General features: G+C 38.5%; 4 protein-coding genes across 4 annotated transcripts in view; 2 read left to right on the forward strand and 2 right to left on the reverse strand.

Annotated features, from left to right (window-relative positions):
- LOC121939025 (insulin receptor substrate 1-B) overlaps positions 1 to 9,963 on the forward strand; it is an 81,574-nt gene extending 71,611 nt beyond the window's left edge. The window contains exons 5-6 of the mRNA XM_088073961.1: positions 3,698 to 3,786; positions 8,873 to 9,963. The gene's annotated coding sequence lies outside the window, so the exon portion shown is untranslated. The remainder of the gene's footprint in view (positions 1 to 3,697; positions 3,787 to 8,872) is intronic.
- On the reverse strand, positions 4,488 to 8,928 carry LOC121939023 (uncharacterized). The gene is made up of 3 exons (XM_042482173.2): positions 8,753 to 8,928; positions 8,579 to 8,649; positions 4,488 to 7,921 (listed from the first exon to the last, which is right to left on the reverse strand). Exons 1-3 carry the CDS (start codon positions 8,779 to 8,781, stop codon positions 4,494 to 4,496), a joined length of 3,528 nt encoding a protein of 1,175 aa, XP_042338107.2. The 5' UTR covers positions 8,782 to 8,928; the 3' UTR covers positions 4,488 to 4,493.
- Positions 9,794 to 11,553, reverse strand: LOC121939024 (RING finger protein 227). Its single transcript, XM_042482174.2, has 2 exons — positions 11,021 to 11,553; positions 9,794 to 10,298 (listed from the first exon to the last, which is right to left on the reverse strand). Exons 1-2 carry the CDS (start codon positions 11,475 to 11,477, stop codon positions 10,240 to 10,242), a joined length of 516 nt encoding a protein of 171 aa, XP_042338108.2. The 5' UTR covers positions 11,478 to 11,553; the 3' UTR covers positions 9,794 to 10,239.
- Positions 11,486 to 20,371, forward strand: LOC121966124 (uncharacterized). Its single transcript, XM_088073962.1, has 3 exons — positions 11,486 to 11,624; positions 15,737 to 15,866; positions 18,237 to 20,371. Exon 3 carries the CDS (start codon positions 18,303 to 18,305, stop codon positions 18,930 to 18,932), a length of 630 nt encoding a protein of 209 aa, XP_087930088.1. The 5' UTR covers positions 11,486 to 11,624; positions 15,737 to 15,866; positions 18,237 to 18,302; the 3' UTR covers positions 18,933 to 20,371.
- The last annotated feature ends 52 nt before the right edge of the window (positions 20,372 to 20,423 follow it).

The following is a 20,423-nucleotide window of genomic DNA, read 5'->3' on the forward strand; positions in this document are numbered from 1 at the left end:
TCTCTTGCATCTCTTTGTGTGTCTCTTTGAAGTCATTTTATGTCTCCTAGGTGTTATATTTGTGTCTTCTTGGCTGTTTTGTGCATCTTTGTGGTTGTTAAGTATCTTTTGAGTGTGTATTTGTCTCTTTTTTGAGTAGTTTTGTGAGCTTTGTAGTAACTTTGTGTCTCTTTGTAGTTCTCTTGCATCTCTTTGTGGTTGTTTTATGTCTCTTTGAATGCCTTTTTGTTTCTCTGAGGGGTATATTTGTGTCTTTTGGCCGTGTCTCTCCTATAATCTCCCCTTTGAAGTTGCCATAATAAACAACATAGCACAGGTGTTTTTAGCTTAGGTAAACCAACTGTACGTTGGCTGAGCCAATAAAGCCCCAGATTACCATCAGTACACTGCAAACCGCCTCTGCTAATCCTCCCAACTTTCCCTCTTCTTCGCCCGGCTCTGCAGTCCTTCCATATAGCTTTTAGGGCAAAGTTAATCACTGCAGCCTCAATAAAGCTAGTTTGCGCACACAGTCGTGGTCAAACTGGAGCGGATCTGATGTTCGGGTCGGTCCGCTGCATGGCATGTGAGGTAATCCGAGCCACAAATACCACACTACCCAATGCAACCAGCTTCTAATGTATTTCCAGCTCTCTTTTCCTCACCGCCCCCTCTTTCACATAGTGTACTTAGCCAAACAAAAAGCCTTTCTCTGTCTCGCCCTCCCTCCCCTTCCCTTTTCTCCCCCCTCCTCAACCAACCGACGCTCACCCTCTCGCCTCGTATGTTTGCAATGATTATGAATTTGTCTAAACAGGCTGCATGTGAAATTTGCTCCGTCAGAGAGAGAAAAAGGGTGTTTGAAAGTGTTAAAAAAAGTGCCACATGGAGTGATTGAGTGGGAAAACAAGAAGGGGAGGACAGAGGAGGGGAGGAGGTTTTGGGGGGGGGGGGACTGTGAGGCCTCTGTGCTTTTTTTTTTTCCTTGAAAGCTCCCTGAAAACCGCAGACACATGGTACAGAATTCCCCTCACAGTCGGAGAGCGAGGAGGGGGGGAGGGCCGGCTTTGCAAGAGAACACCACACTGTCTGTGATAAACACACAAAATATTACACACACACACACACTCGGAGAGGAAGGGAGTGTGTGAAGCACTCGGCGACACTAAAAACTTTGAAAGAGCCAGCAGGCCAACGCCTTGACATGCCAGCATGTGGAAAACTTAAAAACATCATATCACCTTAATACCTCTCTGGGAAAGTGGAGGGTCCCACTTTCCACGGGTATTGGTATGGTGGCAGTGGCGGTGGGAGGGGGGCGTTAATCCAATGTACAATGTGTTTAAGTTTGACTGGCAGTTCCCTCTCCCACCCTCTCCTCTCTTTGGGGCCCCTTTGAGCTCGTAGATTGAGGCCGAGCCTAAGAACTGGTATTTAGGTGGCCGACTGGGAAAAAAGGTGAAGGGTCAGGCGGTGTGAATGGACCTGTTAGGAGCCGGGAAGCGGGTTTAGCGTGGACCCAATGCCCTTGAAATGGCACATTTAGTTGGCTGACTGATACGCATGGATGCAAAAACATCAATTTTGCTCCTATAATTGTAAGCTTTTTCTTTTAAAAGCTTAGAAAAGCCAAAAACCCATAACAGTAATTCTACAGTTTATCTTATCCTCTTTAAATTCCCTCTGCTTCAAAGTTATGTAGTCACCCAAAAAAGACAGACAACATCCAGCTCATGAGGTCACTCAGGGGACGATAAAATAGATCAGTGGTGCCATCTAGTGGAAGATGTGACTTTTACTGGTGCTGTAAATGCAGATCAGGTGCAAAAAGTCATCACATTTACTTAAATTAAATTTGAAACCTGAGCAAATTGGTTTGATTTCTTTCAAAAACATGGAGAGCAAGTTATAAGCAGTTTGACAAAACGTGGCCTAAACATTAGCAGAGAATTAGTAAAAACGTGACACAAAAAACGTCAGCCTTAGTGTCACAATCTCGTAGCACTTTCTGGAAAAGAACAAAAGTGTTTCATGCTGCTGTCCTGCCAGGAAACGCAGCAATGTTTTCATGAAAAACAAATGCTTTTTATGCCACTTTCCAGGAAAAAACAGTCACTCTTAATGCCAGAATCTCTGCAGGAAAAGCAGTAATGTAATGTAAAAATGTAAAAAAAGGCAGGAAATGCAGCAATGTTTTGGTTTAAAACAAGTGCTTGTAATGTTGCTTTCCAACAAGAAAAAAAAGAATCTCTGCAGGAAATGCAGCAATGCCCCAGTAAAAATAACCACTTTCTGAGTTACTTTCTGAAAAAAAAAACAACTTTTCATGCCAATATCACAGCAGGCAGTGCAGCGATGTCATGGTAAAAAACACCGGGCACTATCCTGGCAAAAACTGCCATTTATTATGGCACAATCCCAGCTGCAAAAACAGTGATGTCTGAACAAAACAACAGCTTTTGGTACCTAAAAAGCTGCTGAAAATACGACAAAACACCTGCGTTTTGTGCATTAAAGGGGCTCATTTTACTTGAGTAAATGTACTAAGTTACTTTCCACCGCAGAGTAAAGTCCATGGTCAGTTGCTACTAACAATGTAGATAACAACTTAATGACAAGCACAACAAATTCCATCACAGTCTGTATTTCCCTCGTGGTTTAAATCGATAGGAACAAACCACAGAGTTATTTGTTTTCTTCAGTAACTCTTCAAGACCTTCAAACACAGAAGACAATCAGGTTTTTCCATCTCATAGCGTGTTAACTCAGAGACCAGCAGCATGCTGAAGCCCTCCGTGTAAGCTCCAAAGAGGAGGTGGAAAATCTGTGTCAGCACGCTGAATAGCCGCGGCCTGCCTGGGAAAGAGGACACAAGGGATGGGAATACAATCAATTTATAAAAAGCCTCAAGTATGACCTTCCTCCGCTGCTCCTCTTCATACTTGACATTACATTATGCAAATCGTTTGCCAAATGAGGCAAAAGTTTTTATGCACAGAGATCCACGTTTGACCTCTGTCCATTTTTCTGCTCATCATGAGGTTTTTCCCAGGAGATGAGTTTTTTGTTTTGATTAAAAATGTTATCAGTCATGATTTACAGTATGGAGTATTTCCAAATAATTCCCAGCAATTCTTGTGAACTGCTCAACATGCCAGATGAGTGTTTTTCACCACAATGAATGAAACAACTGGAAAAACACTCTGAGGCAATCACTGAACAGCACATGTTGTCTTCAAGGACTGTCAGAAATGTGAGAATCCAATGATAATTTCAGTTTTTACAGTTTCTGGCTATAATAAATAATGAGAATTTTTGTGATTTTCAAAGAAAAAATACCTTTCAAATGTTTGTTTGGAAAGCATCAAAAATCACCAAAAAATGTTTAAGAAAAAAAGACACATTGTTTTCTTTAAAAATCTTTTTAAAACATTTTAAGGAAGAAAAAAAACTTTTTTTCTTTAAAAATAAAAAAAAATGTATTGAAAAAAATGGGCAACATTTTCTTTAAAAATCACCAAAAAATGTTAAAGAAAAATCTACATTTTTTTCTTTAAAATGCATTTTTTTCTTTTTCCTTTTTTTTATATATATCAATATATCCCCAAATTTTAAAAGAAATTTTAACCACAAAAATGACCATTTGTGTCTCACTTATTCGACCTGTGCTCTGTTAAATTCTTGCAGAAAACTTACATTTTTTTGCATTCCTCCACAGCGAACAAAGAATCCAAAATCTGAGAAAAGTCTTGATGAATTGAAGCCGTAGAGGTCCGAGTTTAACAACAGCAAAACATCATGGTTACGGTAAGAATAACTTTTATATTGTTACTTATATGTCACAGTATAACTTCACAGTTAGGTTGAAAACGAGAGAAATATCCAAGAGTCTCCCCTTTACAGACTTGCCCACTTTATGCCAATATCCTGCAGTTTTTGGCAAACTGACCCAAATTTGTTTTCTTTAAAAATCACCCAAAAATGTTTTACTAAAAAAAAAAAAAAAAAAATTTTTTTCTTTTTTTTCTTTAAAAATGTTTCAAGGAAACAACTCACCATTTTTTTTCTTTATAAATTGCCAAAAAAATAGCTAAAGAAAATATGCCTTCCAAACTCACAGGTTTTCTTTAAAAATTGGCAGTTAAATAAATACAAAATACAGCCAATCAAAGCCCTAAATCCAAAATAAGCACAGGTCCCGCCTCAGTGCTTAAAAAACTATTTGACATGCGTCTCTATTTTTGCACCATCTATTTCCCTCCCATCAATAACAAACAGTCCCTAAATAATATTTGTTCAGTTCTAATCCTGTTCTGAACTAAATATGTTTTTTAAATAATTTAAAAAAAATTCAAATATACAAATTGTATTTCCAGTTTTCAAAAAACAATGTCGTCAGGACTAATATTATTCTTTAATTTATATATATATATTCTGGCTATTATTTAATAGTTCAGGCTTTACAGGGTGAGGAACAGACAGTTTGCCCAAAAACAAAATCACAAGTATCGTTTTCAAATTTTTATTAATGTTTGTAGATCATCGAGTTCTAACAAATCATCACTCAGCGTCTTTGTGGAATCAGTTGAGAAAAAAACATCGGACATATTAAAACCTCCACTTCCGCTTCCTTCATTTTCCAGAAATAAGTCAAACGTTTCCTTGTCAGTTTCTTCACTTTTAACAGGCGACTTGTTTTTCTCAACGTCCTCGTCTTCAGCTTCGGGAACTTTGCTCGTGTTGTTTCGACTAATCTCAGCGTCCTCAGACTTTAAGGTCCGATGACTCGCCTCTCCGTCTTGCTTGGTTGTTGTAATGTTTGGAGAATAATCCTTGTCAGCTGGTGTGATTGGTTTCTGAGCCGCGACACCACTGAACGACACACTTCCAAGAATATCAGCGTATGTGAAAGCTCTAATCCTGGCAGGGCGTTTCGGCAGCCTGACGATGGCTGCGTTTCTGGTGTCAGTGGTGAGAGATTCATTGAGCTTTTTGCCGTTTCCTCTCACACGTTTGCCTCTCACGGTGCTGCTGGTGGCACTGTTGAGCAAGCTCGCCTTCTTTGCAACAGGTGTGATTTTGTCAGGTGTCCTCGGCTCTGATTTCCATTGAATTTTAATGTCCCCGGCTGATCTGAGATAAGGTGCGATTCTTGGTGATGCCGTAGTTGGATTTTCTTTGTGTGCTTTGTTATTTCTGTTTTGAAGCGGCTGAAATCCTGGAAAAGAGTAGATTTTGCGCCTCTCTTTGTATTTTTCAGGTGTAAATCTGGCGCTTCCAAGTGGTTTAAGGTCTTCTCCTCCCGTTGCGGACTCATGACTGCTTTTCTTCGGTTGCCAGATCTGTGAGCTTCTGAGTTTAAAACCTTCAAACCCTTGTTGGACTCTGACGTCTGGCTCTCTAACTGAAGTTTTGGCTCCCTCAAATGGTCGAGTACCAAATCCTTTGAGACCATAAATTCTTCTGTAAACTCTGTATCCTTTGCGATCTGGTTTGCTGTCCATACCGGCATCATTTTCAGGCAGCAGAGGCCGATTTTTGAATCCTGACGCAAACCTCGGAGAACTCTTGATTTGGACGACGTCTAAAGCGCCAGAAGAAGGTGCATGTTTTGTTGGTGTCGTAGATGCTTCTCTTTGACCAAAGCTGTACCTTGGTGACAAAGATGGATATGCACTTCGTCGCGAGTCGGAGGAGACAATAGACGGTACCTTTGTAGCTTTCAATTTAGGAATTTCGAATCCTCTGAAGCCGTAGATGCTTTTTATGGTTTGTGCAGGTCTATAAGCATGTGTTGGTCCTCTTCTGGTTGTATTATTGAAGCTACTTTCTACAGATTTCTGAGGTAAAGGGACAAAACTTTGCATGGTGCCTTTCATTGGAGCCAGATGTGCAGAGATTTGTTGACTTTTGGGAAAACTATCTGTGTGACTACTATACTGAGCCAGATTAGCATTATGATACAGCTTATTGGCATTTTCAGAGATACTTTCGACATTTTCAGTTGGGTCTTTTCTTTCAGATTGCTGTAGTTGTTTAATATTTGAAGAAAACTTCTTGTTAACATTTTCATTCAAGGCCCTTTGCTCATGCAGTGCCGTCTCCTGTCCGCCCAAAGACGCCTGGGAATCAGAGTTATGATACAGCTGATTAGCATTGCCAGAGAGACTCTGGACTTCCTCGATTGGGTCTTTTCTTTCAGTCTGCCCTTTAACATTTGAGGAAAACTTCCTGTAAAATTGTGCATTCGAAGCACTTTGCTCTTGTGGTGGTGCGTGAAAAGTGCCAAGTCCATCACCAGTGACTGTATTCCCCTGTTCACCAAAAGACGCCTGGGAATTGACGTTATGGTACAGGTGATTGGCATTTGCAGAAAGTTTCTGGACCTCCTTAGTTGGGTCTTTTCTTTCAAACTGCTGTTTAACATTTGAAGAAAACTCGCTGTCAACTTGTGCATTAAAGGCCCTTTGCTCATGTGGTGCAGGGTGAAAAGCGCCAAGTGTGTCACCACTGACTACATTTGCAGTTTGCTGTCCGTTTAAAGACGCCTGAGAAATGGCATAATGATTTTGGACTTTTTTGGATGGGTCTTTTCTTTGAGGTTGCTGTAGTTGTTTCGCAGTTGAAGAAAACTTCCTGTAAACTTGTGCATTCGAGGTCCTTTGGTCATGTGGTGCTGTGTAAAAAGCACTTTGTCCATCACTAATGACTGAATTCTCTTCACCACCAAAAGACGCCTGATGATACAGGTGATTGACATTATCAGAGAGGTTATGGACTACCTCGGTTGGGTCTTTTCTCTGCGATTGCCGTCTAATATTAGATGGAAACTTTTTGTAAACTCGTGCATTGGAGACCCGTTGCTCATGTGGTGCTGCATAAAAAGTGCCAGATCTATCACCAGTGAATGTTTTCTCCTGTTCGCGAAAAGACACCTGTGAATTGGCATTATGATGCAGGTGATTGGCATTCACAGAAAGATTCTGAACTTCCTCCGTTGGGTCTTTTCTTTCAGATTGCTGTTTAACATTTGAAGAAAACTTCCTGTAAGCTTGTGCATTTGAGGCCCTTTGCTCATGTGGTGCTTTGCGAAATGTGCCAAGTCCATCTCCAGTGACTGTATTTGCTGTCTCCTGTCCGCCAAAAGACGCCTGGGAGTCCTTGAACAGATACAACTGGACCTTTTTGTGCCTTGCTGTCTCAATGCTACTCTGCGAGTGCAACCCCTCTGGGAAATCTTTGATGGATGATGTCACTTTTTCTGTGCTGGGGAAGCTTTTAATAACCGAGGTGTGTACACTGTTGCTGATTGATGGCTCACGAGGGGCAGTTTGAGCTGCAAAGCCAAGAAATTTGCTTGATTGAAGCCCTCTAGAAGGACTCCGCTCCCCGACCGCAGCGAGCTCATTTGTGTCTTTATAGCTGCTGTAATGCCCTCTTGAAGTTGGCAGCGGTGCGCTCTGGTGTCGACCAGTCTGGGATGAAAAAAGAGGAGAAAACTCATTTCTAGGAAGGTTTTCTTTGATGTCGGATTTCTGAGCATCTTGTGTAGGACCAGAGCTCTGATGAAAGGGACTGGCAGCTTCTGTTTCAAATGATTTTCTAATGATTGCTGGGTATGAATTATAGGAATTTCCAGAAAGAGGGTGGTAGCTGCTTTCTGGCATCGCTCCACGCTGCAGACCAGTTATTCCCGCTCGGGACTCTCTGTTATCTGGGTTGTTTTGGTGATTACTACCTCCTGTAAGCCACAGAGGGTTTGACTGATGGTCAATGATTGACAAAGCTGCTTTATAATTCCCGCTTGTCTCAGTTTTGCTATTAGTTTTGGTTCGGAGTCCAGTTTCTGTTGATGTAAAGAGTGGATGACTGTGGGGAGTGTAGAGTCGTCTGAGGGCTTTGTACGTCACTCTGTTGTCCATTTGGGTTGGTATGAGGCCGACTGAAAGTGGGAAAAGAATACGTATATAAGAAATTATTATTTGTTCTTACAGATAATTGATTAACCCCTGAAACCTGGGCAAATTGGCTTGATTTCTTTCAAAAACATGGAAAAAGGACAATGAGCAACTTGAAGAAATTTGAAGAAATGGCCCAAAAATAACAGGAATTGTAAGAAAAGTAAAGCAAACAAATTTTAGAAAAAAGTAAGTTACTATTAGAATTAAAAGCATATCTCTGGATATTTTCACAACCTTTTTAAAAAAAATTACAAATCTAAAAAAAGGGAAAAGAAAAAAATAAGTTAAGGACGTGTAAATATATATGTAATAGTATTTATATATGTAATATAGAGCACAAAAAAACTCAACAGCTATGTCTCACTCCAAAAATAATTATTTTTCATATTTTTATCATATTTTTTTGGCTTTGAACAGCACAAGCCCACTGTCATCTAATACCATTTTACTGAAGAGAAGGCAGACATCTCTGGGGTTAATATCACCAAAATTTGGCATCTCATACCAAAACTGTCTAGACTGATAAACATGTGAACTGTCCCTTTAATTGTAGCTCCACCTTTAACCCAGCACATGCCTCGTGACATTATTCAGAGAGTCATTAAGGAAACTGCAGATACTGGTGTGTTTGTGCTCACCTCTTGCAGCGTCTGAACACCTGACGTCAGACGTGATGAACAACATGACAGCTGCACAGACAAACAAGAGCCTGCAGGCAGAAAAAACACAGCAGTATTGGTATAATTTAGCTGAAATAATCACAAACTCTTTTCAAATTCAATGTGCAAAAAGCTTGTAAAATGTATATTTACCTTGTGAAGAGAGCAGAGTTTCCAAACATGATTGACAGCTTCTCCCAGTGCTTGTATTGTTATAGAAAAAGACATTAAAATGAATAATAATGCTGTAAATTCATGTGTTTTACTTGTCAGAGTAGAGAGTCATTGAGCTCTGACTGCTCTGCTGCTGGCTGTGAGTCTAATTTGATGCAATGCTCTTCACCTGGCGTCAAGATACACACTTCCTGGAGCTGCCTGTGAAGGTAAGTTTGGCCCATTTCATGTAAAATAACTATAATTTAATTTTTTAATTTAATTTGAGCAACTTAACAATGCTCACTGAGAAAGTTAACAACAAATAGCGTAAAAATTAGCAAGAAATTAGTAAAAAGTTACAAGAAAATAGCCTGAAAACTGAAAAAAACCCCAAAAACAAATAAACAGAAAATTAAAAATGTCTTTTTTCTGTAACTTAATTCTAAACATATAATTATAATGATTATGGATATACTTTTCCAGACATTTCCCCTAGTTTTTGATAATTTTCCAATAACCCTTTTTTAAAACTATTTTTCAGGTTGTTTTCTTCATTATCTTTTATAACATAATTTGTAAAGTCTGCTTTCAGTTAGGCCTAAACTTAATGCAATGCGTTAACTGTTTTAAACCTAAGCAAATTTGTATGATTTGTTTCAAAAACATGAGGAGATGGGAATGAGCAACTTAAGAATACATGACCTAAAAATAGTTAAACAACAGTAAAAAGTTGCTAGAAAATTACCTGAAAGTAAGCAAAAACTAATAATAATAGCAACAATAACAATGATAATAATAAACAAGTCTCAAAAAAAGTGTAGAAGATATAATTTTTTCTCTGTAACATAATTTACCTTTTACTAATTTAAATTTTTTGGGACATTTCTTGGTCATTGCCTTTTCTCCATGTTTTTGTGGTTTGAATAACTTGTGAAGGTGTCTCAATGCAGCACAAGGAAACTGATGTTGAACCAGGTTTTAAAGGGTTAACTGTATTTTTTGCGCGCACACACACACACACACACAGGCCAGAGATAGTCATTTTTAAAACTTTTTAATAAAATGCATACTGAGTCAAACAAGCTCAAAAAAGTAAAAAAAAAAAAAAAAAGCTTAAAATTCAATTATTCAATTTTAATGTATTGTTTTCCCTTAAATATGTAACATATCTAGAAATAATATACATTATGAAAAAAATAAATATAAAATACATTAGTGCATCAGTGGACCCTAAAATGTGCCATTATGGCAATTTCGGAAGTTCTCAAGTTTTGTCTCATTTGGGTTCAACAGCTGCAGCTGTGTAATGGTCATCGCTTAAAGAAGCAGAAAGCTGGAGATCTGACTTAAATCACTGCTGACTGTGTGTTGATGTCTCCTGTCAGCGCAGATTCATCATCATCGTCATCATCATGTCCATGTAGTGCAGAACAACCGTTGAATAAATATCACATTATACAGGGTATCTGGAGTCGCTGATTCCTTTAAAACATGTAGCAGGACATCATGGCGAAGTTCCTCAGGTCAGCGTTGGTCATATAGTCTGTTGAAGAAAAACAGGACACGTTAGAAAAAGGTTTATATATTTATTTATACTAAAATTACACATAAAGGCTCACATTAAATAAAGAAATAAATGGGTTAAAATGGTTACCAGTAGTGGGAAGTAACTAATTACATTTACTCAAGTGCTACATAAGTTCAATTTTGACACATTATATGAATTTTAAGCTATTTTATTCTTCTATCCTACTATATTTCAGGGGAGAAAATTCTACTTTTTACTCGACTATGTTTATTTCAGTACTTAAGCTACTTTGATTTTACATTCAAAGCATATGATCAACTTATCAGCCCTTTTGTGTTGTGTACTTTTTTTTGGGTTGGGTGAAGTTTAGTGTGGAAAAAGAAAAGTTGTGCACCAAAACAGGAGAGACCTGCCAATATCCTCCAAATATTACTCTAAATATTTGCAGAGTTTTTTGGGGTTTTTTTGCAGAGTTTTTGCAGAGTTTTTTGTATTTTAAGACGTTGTACTGGTGGGATTTGTAAACTTTAACTTAAGTAGAGTTTTAAATAATATATTTTTACACTGTGGTTTTGTTTACTGAAGAAAAAGACCTTGCTTCACCATTGGCTGATCGCCATGCACCAGACTACATTCACAAAATCTTCATTTTTAGAATTCCCTCGTGTTTTGTCCCTTTTACATTTTTAAAACACGAGAAATTGAAAGACTAATAATAAACACTAAAATCGGCTTACTTTCTCCGCCACTCCGCGACGAATTCTTCCCGCTAATCAACTTCCAAACTTTCCGGCAGGACCGCCGGAGCCTCCCACCTCTGGAGCCCGCTGACAAGTCGCTCCGCTCGGCTGGAATCTCGGGCAGCTCCCCGTTGTTGTCACAGCTTTCTTGTTCCTCCTTCTCCTCCTGGTCCTCGTCCTGGAAGACGAGTCCAGTGACGATCAGCCGCAGCAGGACGGACTCATCTGCCCTCAGCTCGGCTCTCACCTTCCCCTCCCCGGAGATGATCGTGGGGTGCCGGCACATCGGGCAGACGATGGTCCGGTCCAGGCGCGCCTCGTCGGCTCCCAGGGGCCGGGACAGAGCCAGCAGGCAGCTCTCGCAGAAGCTGTGTTTGCAGTGGAGCTCCCGGGGGCACCGCCGACCTGCGTTGTAGATCTGGTAACAAATTCCGCACTCATTCTCTGAGTACATACCGCTATCTGATCTGTGTGTTTGTCTGTCCCCCCAGACTGTGATCCCAGGTTTGAATGAAGTGCAGAGGTGAGCTGAGCAGACTTTTAAGTCAGGGTGTGAGGAAGTGCGTGGGCTGGACAGGCTGGAGTGGAGCCAAATCCTCATGTGAGTCATCGGCCTCAAAATACGTGTGATGAAATGATACTTGAAGGACAACAAGCACGACTGGAGCATAACTCCTCCTATGTACGCTTGTCTGTAGGAGCTTTCATGCAGTGACTCACTCAAAAATACAATTAAAAAAAAAACAAAAAAACAACAGGTGCCAGCTGATTCAACACAGTAACCCACGAGATCAGTCACCACATGTTGGACTGAGTGTTTTAGGCTCCAAAAACATTTGATTAAAGGCCCACTGTGTAGGATTTAGGGACATATATTGGCAGAAATAGAAAAATAGAACATATTAAATATGTTTAAAAAAAAAAAAAATTAAATATGTTTGAAAAAATTTGAAAATAAGACTTGGGGTGTTTTTGATATTTTAGAACAGAGACTCTCAATTTGTTTTACTCAGGGGACATTTTTCCAAAATGACAGTCGCAGCAGCCCCATACATGTTTCTAGGATTTTGGACATCTTTTTGATTTTAACATATTTCTTGGATTTTAGGACATGTTTGGGGAATTTAGGACATTTATCGGATTTTAAGTTGTTTCTAGGGCTTCTGCACGTTTCTACAGTTTCATAATATCTCTCTGATTTTAGGACATTTCTGGTATTTTTCTAGGATTTTAACAGGTTTCTAAGATTTTAGGACGTTTCTATGATTTTAGGAGTTTTTTTAGTGCATTAAGATGTTTCTGGGCTTTTAAGGTGTTTTTAGATTCATAGCACATGTAGGATTTCAAGACATTTAAGGCTTTAAGAGACTTATAGGATTTTAGGACATTTTAGGGGTTTAAGGATGTTTCTTTGATTTTAGGACATTTCTAGGTTTTTAGGTCTTTTCTCTGACTTCCATGTTTGTATAATTTCAGAATATTTCTAGGATTTTAGGACATTGCTGGGATGTTTTCAGGATTTTAACAGGTTTCAGGATGTTTCTAGGATTTTAGGACATTTTAGGACTTTCACACATTTCTACAATTTCAGAATATTACTCAGATTTTTGGACATTTTTCAGATTTTAGGGCTATTCTAAGATTTTTAAGACCTTTTTAATGGTTTTAGAGCATGAAGGTGTAAAGTGTTTTTAGATTTATCGCACATTTATAGGATTTTAGGACATCTCAGATTTTTGGAAATTTTTCATATTTTAGCACATCAGGATCCCCCTAAGTCTCACACACTGGAAATTTTAAGGTCAGTGATAAAAAAGTGTGAGGGTTGTTTTAAGAGTCCCTACTTTATCAGGCTTGAATGTAAGTGCCACCCTTCCACACCCACATTGACACTCCAGTGTGTATTTGTGTTTATGTGTGTCTAGGTGTGTGTGTGTGTGTGTGTGACGTCAGCTGCTCCATGGTAATCCCCAAACAGCTCCCCTCCCTCCTATCAGTTGTTCCAGCATGAACTCCTTTCATGGCAACTTCCGCTGAAATCTGAGCCAAAGATCACAAAGCTGCACAAACTCACTCTGTGTGTGTGTGTGTGTGTGTGTGTGTGTGTGTGTGTGTGTGTGTGTGTGTGTGTGTGTGTGTGTGTGTGAGTGTGTGTTGTACAGTCTTTTGTTAATTGTTAAGGTGTTTATAGACTTTCCCGCTTTTTGCCTCCGGCAGTTTACAGTAAAGCTACTTGGTCATGCAAAACACAACTTTTTTTAGTCCAAATTACCGTAAAAGATTTCCTCAAATCTGAGAATATTTACGAGAAAATGTACCCTGCTCTAAAGAAAACTTGATATTATTCACCTACCCTGTTTAACAAAGATCATCCGTGTGTGTGCGTCCGTGCGTGTGCGTGTGTGTGTGTGTGTGTGTGTGTGTGTGTGTGTGTGTGTGTGTTATGCCTCTAATGCAGTGGCATTATGTTTTCGGGTAGTTCGTCTCTCTGACCGTGCGTCCCATTCAAGTGAACACAATATCTCAAGAAAACTCTGAAGGATTTTTTTCAAATCTGGCCCCAACATCCACTTGGACTCAATGATGACCTGCTTAAAATTTGGTGGTCAAAGGTCAAAGGTCAAGGTCACTGTGGCCTTGTCTGTCTCATTATGGTGAAGACGATATTTTAAGAACAATCTTAAGGGATTTTTTTTCAAAGTGTGTAATGTTGAGTGTGCACCTTGAAGCTGTGCTGATGATAAAGATCAGTCATGTAGTATTTTATTATTTTATTATTATTATAGCATTTTATTTATTTAAGAAAAAATGTGAACGTATTCTTTAAATATCCCTGTTTTCAGATTTCATGGAAATTTATTAGTAGTAGTAATAATAATAATAATAATAATAATAATAATAATAATAATAATAATAATAATAATAATAATAATAATCCTTCTGAATTTTTTTTTTTTTTTTTTTGCTTTTCAAGTCAGATGTGTGTAATGATGGCTTTCAGGGACATTTTAAAAATATTTAAAAAGTTTGGTGGGTGTAAAACTTCCTCAACCCATATCCATTCCTTTTCATTATAATGTATATCATCATTTTTTTGAATCACTTTTTTGCTGAGAGCTTAAAAATCTGTCTCAGAGTTTTCACCTGACCACAAAGTGTCAGGTTTTGGAGTAAAGAAACCACAAAGGAACTCAAGTTAAGCACCGTGTCTTTACCAAGTCTCCCTTTAAACAGTTTGTACCTTGTAGTCAAGGTAATAACAGTTTTTATCCCGTACTTCAGTCTCACTGATAGTGTGCCAAATAAAATAGCTGAGTAGGCGTCGGGCATGTCTGTACAGGACACAATCAGTGCGAAAGATACTTCAGGTCATGAGTCATATGAGTTAAATTTAACTGTCAATACCCGTTTACACTGTGCTCTGAACATAGTGCTCTGAACATAGACACATTAACTGTCCCGTCCCAGTTTTTTGTTATTGACTTGTCTCAATAACAAAAAACTGTGAGCTGCAGCACGTATGACTTTTTAAAATGTTTTTTTTAAAGTATAAAGTAAAAAAAAAAAGTCCTCTCCACACACTAAAAAAACAAAACAAAAATATCTGGCCCCCAATAGGGTGCTGAGTGGCCCCCCAACAGTTTTCTAAATAACAGTAAAAATATAGTGATTGACACTGGAAATTGTTTTGGTACTTTTAGGATACATAAGGTGCCAGAGTGCATAAAACGGCGTCAAAATAGAGCTTGTATATCAAAGAAAAAGTGCTAGTGAAGGATGCCCTTCACCCACTGACAGAGGTCCTAGCTAAGCCCCTAATGTCCCGAAATCCTAGAAATTTCCTAAAATCTGAGAAATGTCCTTAAATCCAAGAAACATTTCAAAATCCTACAAATGTCCTAAAATCCTGGAAATGTCATATAATCGGAGAAATGTCCTACAATCCAAGAAACGTCCTAAAATCTGCAAATGTCCTAAAATCCTAGAAATGTCTGAAATCTCCTAAAATCCTATAGAAACGTCCTAAAAACCTAGAAATGTCCTAAAACCTGAAAGTGTCTTAATATCCAAGAAATGTTGTATAATCCCACAAATGTCCTAAAATCTTAAAAATGTCCTAAAATCATGGAAACGTCCTAAAATCATGGAAACGTCCTAAATCCCACAAATGTCCTAAAATCCTAAAAACACCCAAAAATCAAGGAAGCGTCCTAAACTCTAGAAATGTCCTAAAATCCTAAAAACACCCAAAAATCATGGAAGCGTCCTAAACTCTAGAAATGTCCTAAAATCTGAAAAATGTCCTAACATCCTATAACGACATCCTAAAGTCCCACAAACATCCTAAAACCCTAGAAGAAGCGTTCTAAAAAAACCTAGAATTTTGCTGAAATCCTAGAAACATGCATGTGGCTGCTGCGATTGGCCCCTGGCCTCCTGTCATTTTGCAAAATTGTCCCCCGAGCGAAGAAGACGAGCGTCCCTGCCCGACATGCTGACTTTGTGGAATCATAATCACATAATATGATAGCAGAGTAGTCATTTTCTGTCTTGTGCGTCCTGGTTACCTTCACATCACCAGGGGTTTAATTACTGCTGTGCAAACCACACAGAGATGTCTCATGGGGGACGAGACGGAGAGACGAGTAAAGTCAGGTGAGACGGGAGGCTGCCAGTAACCCCAGACACGTTGAGGTTTTTTTATGTTCACAGACATGAGGGAGGAAGACGCTCTGCCAGGATGAGATGTGCACCGACATGAGAGGAATGAGCAGCGAGAGGGGAAGTACCGAGGTCAGAGACGGGCGTCAAAGTGTCCTCTGATCAAAGGACTATGCTGTGGGTAAGTGGCTCTCTTATCTTCCTCTGAGGTGTAAAGATGGATGGCTGCCAGTATCAGTCTGCGGCCTACACCTGTTTGTCAGTACATGGAGTCAATTAAAATGCTTATTGTTGGTGTAAATTTTAATCTAACCCTCATTTTTGTTGATTCTTCAGCAGACTTATGAAAGAAAAGGTTTCAGTTCATGTGTTGCTACACACCAATTCAAAGGAGACCCCATCTGCTAAGCAACAATCCCCCAATGAGTGTCCTTGAGTTGCCTTGTGAGCTACAAACAAAAAAAAGTGTCATTAAAGCACAGCAAATGTTATTCTTCGTTTTATGAGAAGGCAGCAGCAAAGGGAAAGTGTTGGATTTAGGGGGAAATTGTAGTGGCAATAAGTGTAAGAATGAAAAAAAAACACCAAAAATAAAATTAAAAAACAAACGCTATGTTGTTTCCTTCAAACATAGCAAAAAAACTTTAAAGAAAAAGATTGCCATTTTTTTCTGTACAAAAAAAAACACACACACACATTTTTTTTCCCACTTTTTTAAAAGAAAGCATGCCTATATTTAAAGAAAACATCCACATTTTAATTTAAAAATCACCTAAGTACTTTTTAAGAAAGAAAAGCCTTTGTATTTTTAATAAAACATTTAAGAAAATACCTTTTTTCTTCAAAAATTACAAAAAACTTATAAGAGAAAACAAATCTTTATAACTTTTTTCCTTAAAAAAAATTAAAAAATAATTAAATACACCTTAATTAATTAATTTAAAAAATACAAAAAAGCATGCCAATGTTTGTTTTATTAAAAAAAAATTGCCATTTTTTTCTTCAAAAATTACCAAATTTTTACCAAAGACAAAAAAGTCTTTTTCCTGTAAAACTTTTCAATTGCTTTTTACGAAAACAAAAAAATGGCTAATATTTTATCAAGAAAAATGAAAAAAAATTGCATTTTTTTAAGAAGAAAAGTCCCACCACACTGCTTAAAAATTATCTGACGTGCCTTTCCCTTTTTTGCACCACTCCCCCCTCTTATAAGTAATGAACAGTCCCTAAGTTCTGTTTAAACATTCAGTTCTAAACCTGTTAGAAATACATAATTTTGTTAAAACAGATATATTTTATAAAGCTATTATGTAGTTATAAAAAAAAGACCCGATAAGGAGTATCAGTGGTCATTTCAGACAATGTCTGGTCTTTAAAATTTGCCTCAAAATCATGAAAAGTGCACATGCACAGTATCATCACAGTGACTTATGACTTCCTGTCACGGCTCTTCTGTTTCTTTGCTTGTTTTTATTTCCCAACTCTGTGGACGTGAGCGTGCAGGCCTGCACATACGACATGGACTCGGGGTGATTGTGAGGTGGGGGGGTGGTTAGACGGTTAAATGGATAAATGCTATGACTCACGGGCTGAGGAATCTGTTCATAAAACTCAGAAGAAACACGAAAACATCCCAGAGAGAGCAGATCATTTAACTCTTTGAACCCTGGAGCAGTGTCACTTTTCTTGTTCTGCTTCCAGATGCCTTTTTTAAGTATTTGAACCTGTGAACTCTGAGCAAATTGGTACCATTTCTCTGAGAGCAACTTGATAAGAAATGATCAACAAACTACAAGAAATTAATAAATTTAGATTTTTAGAGAAAATTACTGAGGAAAAAATAAAAAAAGCTAGAAAAAAACTGTATTTATAATGATCAATGTTAGCGTCCTTTCTTGTTTTATTGCTATTTGCCTTTTTCACATTTTTTTTGTTGTTGAAAGAAATAAAGCAAATTGGCTCAGATTTCAAAATGTGAATTCTTGACTTGAAAATAACCTGACATTTTCCTCAGTATTTTGATATTATCTGATAATAATAATCCAAAAGTATTTTGTTATTTTTTCTGCGGCATAATTTTAAATTATTTTGAAACTAAGCTTTTTTTTGTGGGAGATTTCTTGTCAGGTCTATCATTGCCTTTTTTCTCATGTTTATAAAATAAATAAAGGCAAGGCAGCTTTATTTATATAGCAAATAACACAGAACAGGGCAATTTAAAGTACTTTACAGAGCAAAACATTATAAAAACATAATAAAGGATACAGACTTACAATGAAGGAGTAAACAGACAAAATATAAAAGGTCAAATTAATCACTAAATGATAATAACAATTAAAAATAGCAGACACAAGATGCAAAGATAACAAGATTATTTAAAATGATATAAAATTTAGTTTATAAATAAGTTTGTAGTCATTAGCGGGTGGAGTGGACAGTGGCAAAAAGTGCAAAAATTTGCTTCGGTTTTAAACGGTCAAAAAGCCCATGAAAGGTGTCCGAAATTATATCCATTCAGTTTTCAAAGGGTTAAATTGTTTTCTCTTTACAGATTCTACACAAGTGCTGCCATCACTGACTGAGCACACGAGTCGATCCTCTCCCCCTCCCTCCCGCCATGACGGGGGATGTCGTCCCTCAGCAGGGGGACCCAGCTGCTGCAGCACCTCCCTCTGGGGAGCCCATGGATGTGGAGTGTCCCATCTGCTACCAGGAGTACAACCAGTACAACAAGTGTCCCCGCATGCTTGAGTGCCTCCATGTTTTTTGCACCGAGTGCCTCCAGAGGATCCAGTTCTGCCCCAGCGATCCCACTGACCCCCACAGCCCGCCCGCCATCCCGTGCCCCCTTTGCCGCCACCTCACCCCTCTGGAGACGGGGGACGCCCTCTCCTTACCCTGCAACTCCCGCATCCTGGCCAGGCTGTCCACCATTGCCCTCCGCCTGCCCGTGACTGCGGCACGCCTGGCCACCGTCACCCAGAGAGTGGTACTGTCTCTGGATGGCGACAGCAGCGATGCTCGCTTTATCATTCTGCCCACCGTCAGCCTGCGGGTGCAGCAGATGCACCCGGACAGGCCGTACGGCACGGCGCCCGGCCTGGTGGGTGAGGAGGAGGTGATTGAGCAGAGCAAGAAGACGCTGTTCTGCGTGCAGCTGCTGGCCGTCATCTTCTGGGTGCTGTTTGTCATCATCTGCGTGGTCGGGGTGGTGTTTGGGCCACATTTCTTAAACCGGAAATTTTAACTGGAAACAAGATTCAGCTCTTCTTATGCCCTCATATTGGCTTCCGTCCCATTCATGTGAATGAGATGTCTCAACGATACCTTGAGAGAATTTCTTGAAATTTGGCACAAACGTCGATTTGGACTTAAGAATGAACTGATTAGAATTTGGTGGTCAAAGGTCGAGGTCACTGTGTCCTTACATCCATCCCATTCTCATTAATACAACATATCAAGAGTACCATGAGGGTATTTCTTGAAATTTGGCACAAACGTCCACTTTAACTCCAGAATGAACTGATTAGAATTTGGCGGTCAAAAGTCAAGCTCACTGTGTCCTTACATCTGTCCCCTTCTCTTGAACACATATATTGACAGTGCCTCAATGAAATTTCTTTAAATTTGGCACAAACATCCTCTTGGACTGATTGGTCAAAGTTCAAGGTTATTGTGATCTTGTGTCTGTCTGATTCTGGCGAACATAATATTTTTAAGAGCATTTAGAGGAAATTTCTTTAAATTTAGCTCAAACTTCCAGTTGGACTTTGGTGATCAAACATCAAAGGTCAAGGTCACTGTCTGATTATACCCTATCTATTCTTATAAAAACAGTAGATCAAGAGCACCATGAAGAAATGTCTCTAAATTTGGCACAAACATCCTTTTGGACCCATAAATGATCTGATTAGATTTTGGGGATCAGAGGTCAAGGACACTTTGACCTTGCATCCATCTCATTCTTTTGAACATAATACCTCAAGAAGTCTTGAGCAGATCTCAAATTAAATTTCTTAAAATTTGGCACAAACATTCACTTGACATGAACTGATTACTTTTGGTTTTCATAGGTCAAAGGTCAAGGTCACTGTGAACTTACATTTGTTTTGCTCTCATGTACTCCATTTCTAGTTTATATAGATATAATTACAGTTTACAGGAAAACACTGTAAAAAGTAGGTTTACATGCTTTTTTAAAGAATATTTAAAGTACTTTTTCTGTTATATTTTTATGAAAATATTTTAATGAAATTCTACTTTTATTTATATAATGCCACCACTTTCACCAGCCCTCACTCACTGTGCTGCACATTTGTTGCTTTTTCATTTAAAGATAGACTGTTGAAGAGTTCCCTCTAGTGGTTTATATTGAAATAGAATTAAATAAATGATAAAAAACAAAAAGTTTAATGAAGTTTTCTTTCTGTGTCTGCTAATTTTTTGTTATTATACTGCTGATGAATGTTCTGCCAGTGCATATACTGAATAAAGCTTGTTTAGATCACACATTTAAACTGTGCCATGTGTCTATATTTAGAGAAAGCACCAACAAATGGGCATAAATAAAGTGTGCACCTGTGTATATTTGAAATAAGTTCTGTCTCTTGGCCTTCTGCAGTAAATTACAATATATCATGTTTTCTTTACCAACAGAAAATCTTTCCAGGGGCTTGGGGTCCGAATTTCACTATTGAATGCTAATCTGTGAAAAACAAAATTATTTTGGATATGTAAG

This window comes from Plectropomus leopardus, chromosome 23 (assembly GCF_026936395.1).
Source record: "Plectropomus leopardus strain MGB_pleo_1.0 chromosome 23, ASM2693639v1, whole genome shotgun sequence".
Lineage (NCBI taxonomy): Eukaryota > Metazoa > Chordata > Actinopteri > Perciformes > Serranidae > Plectropomus > Plectropomus leopardus.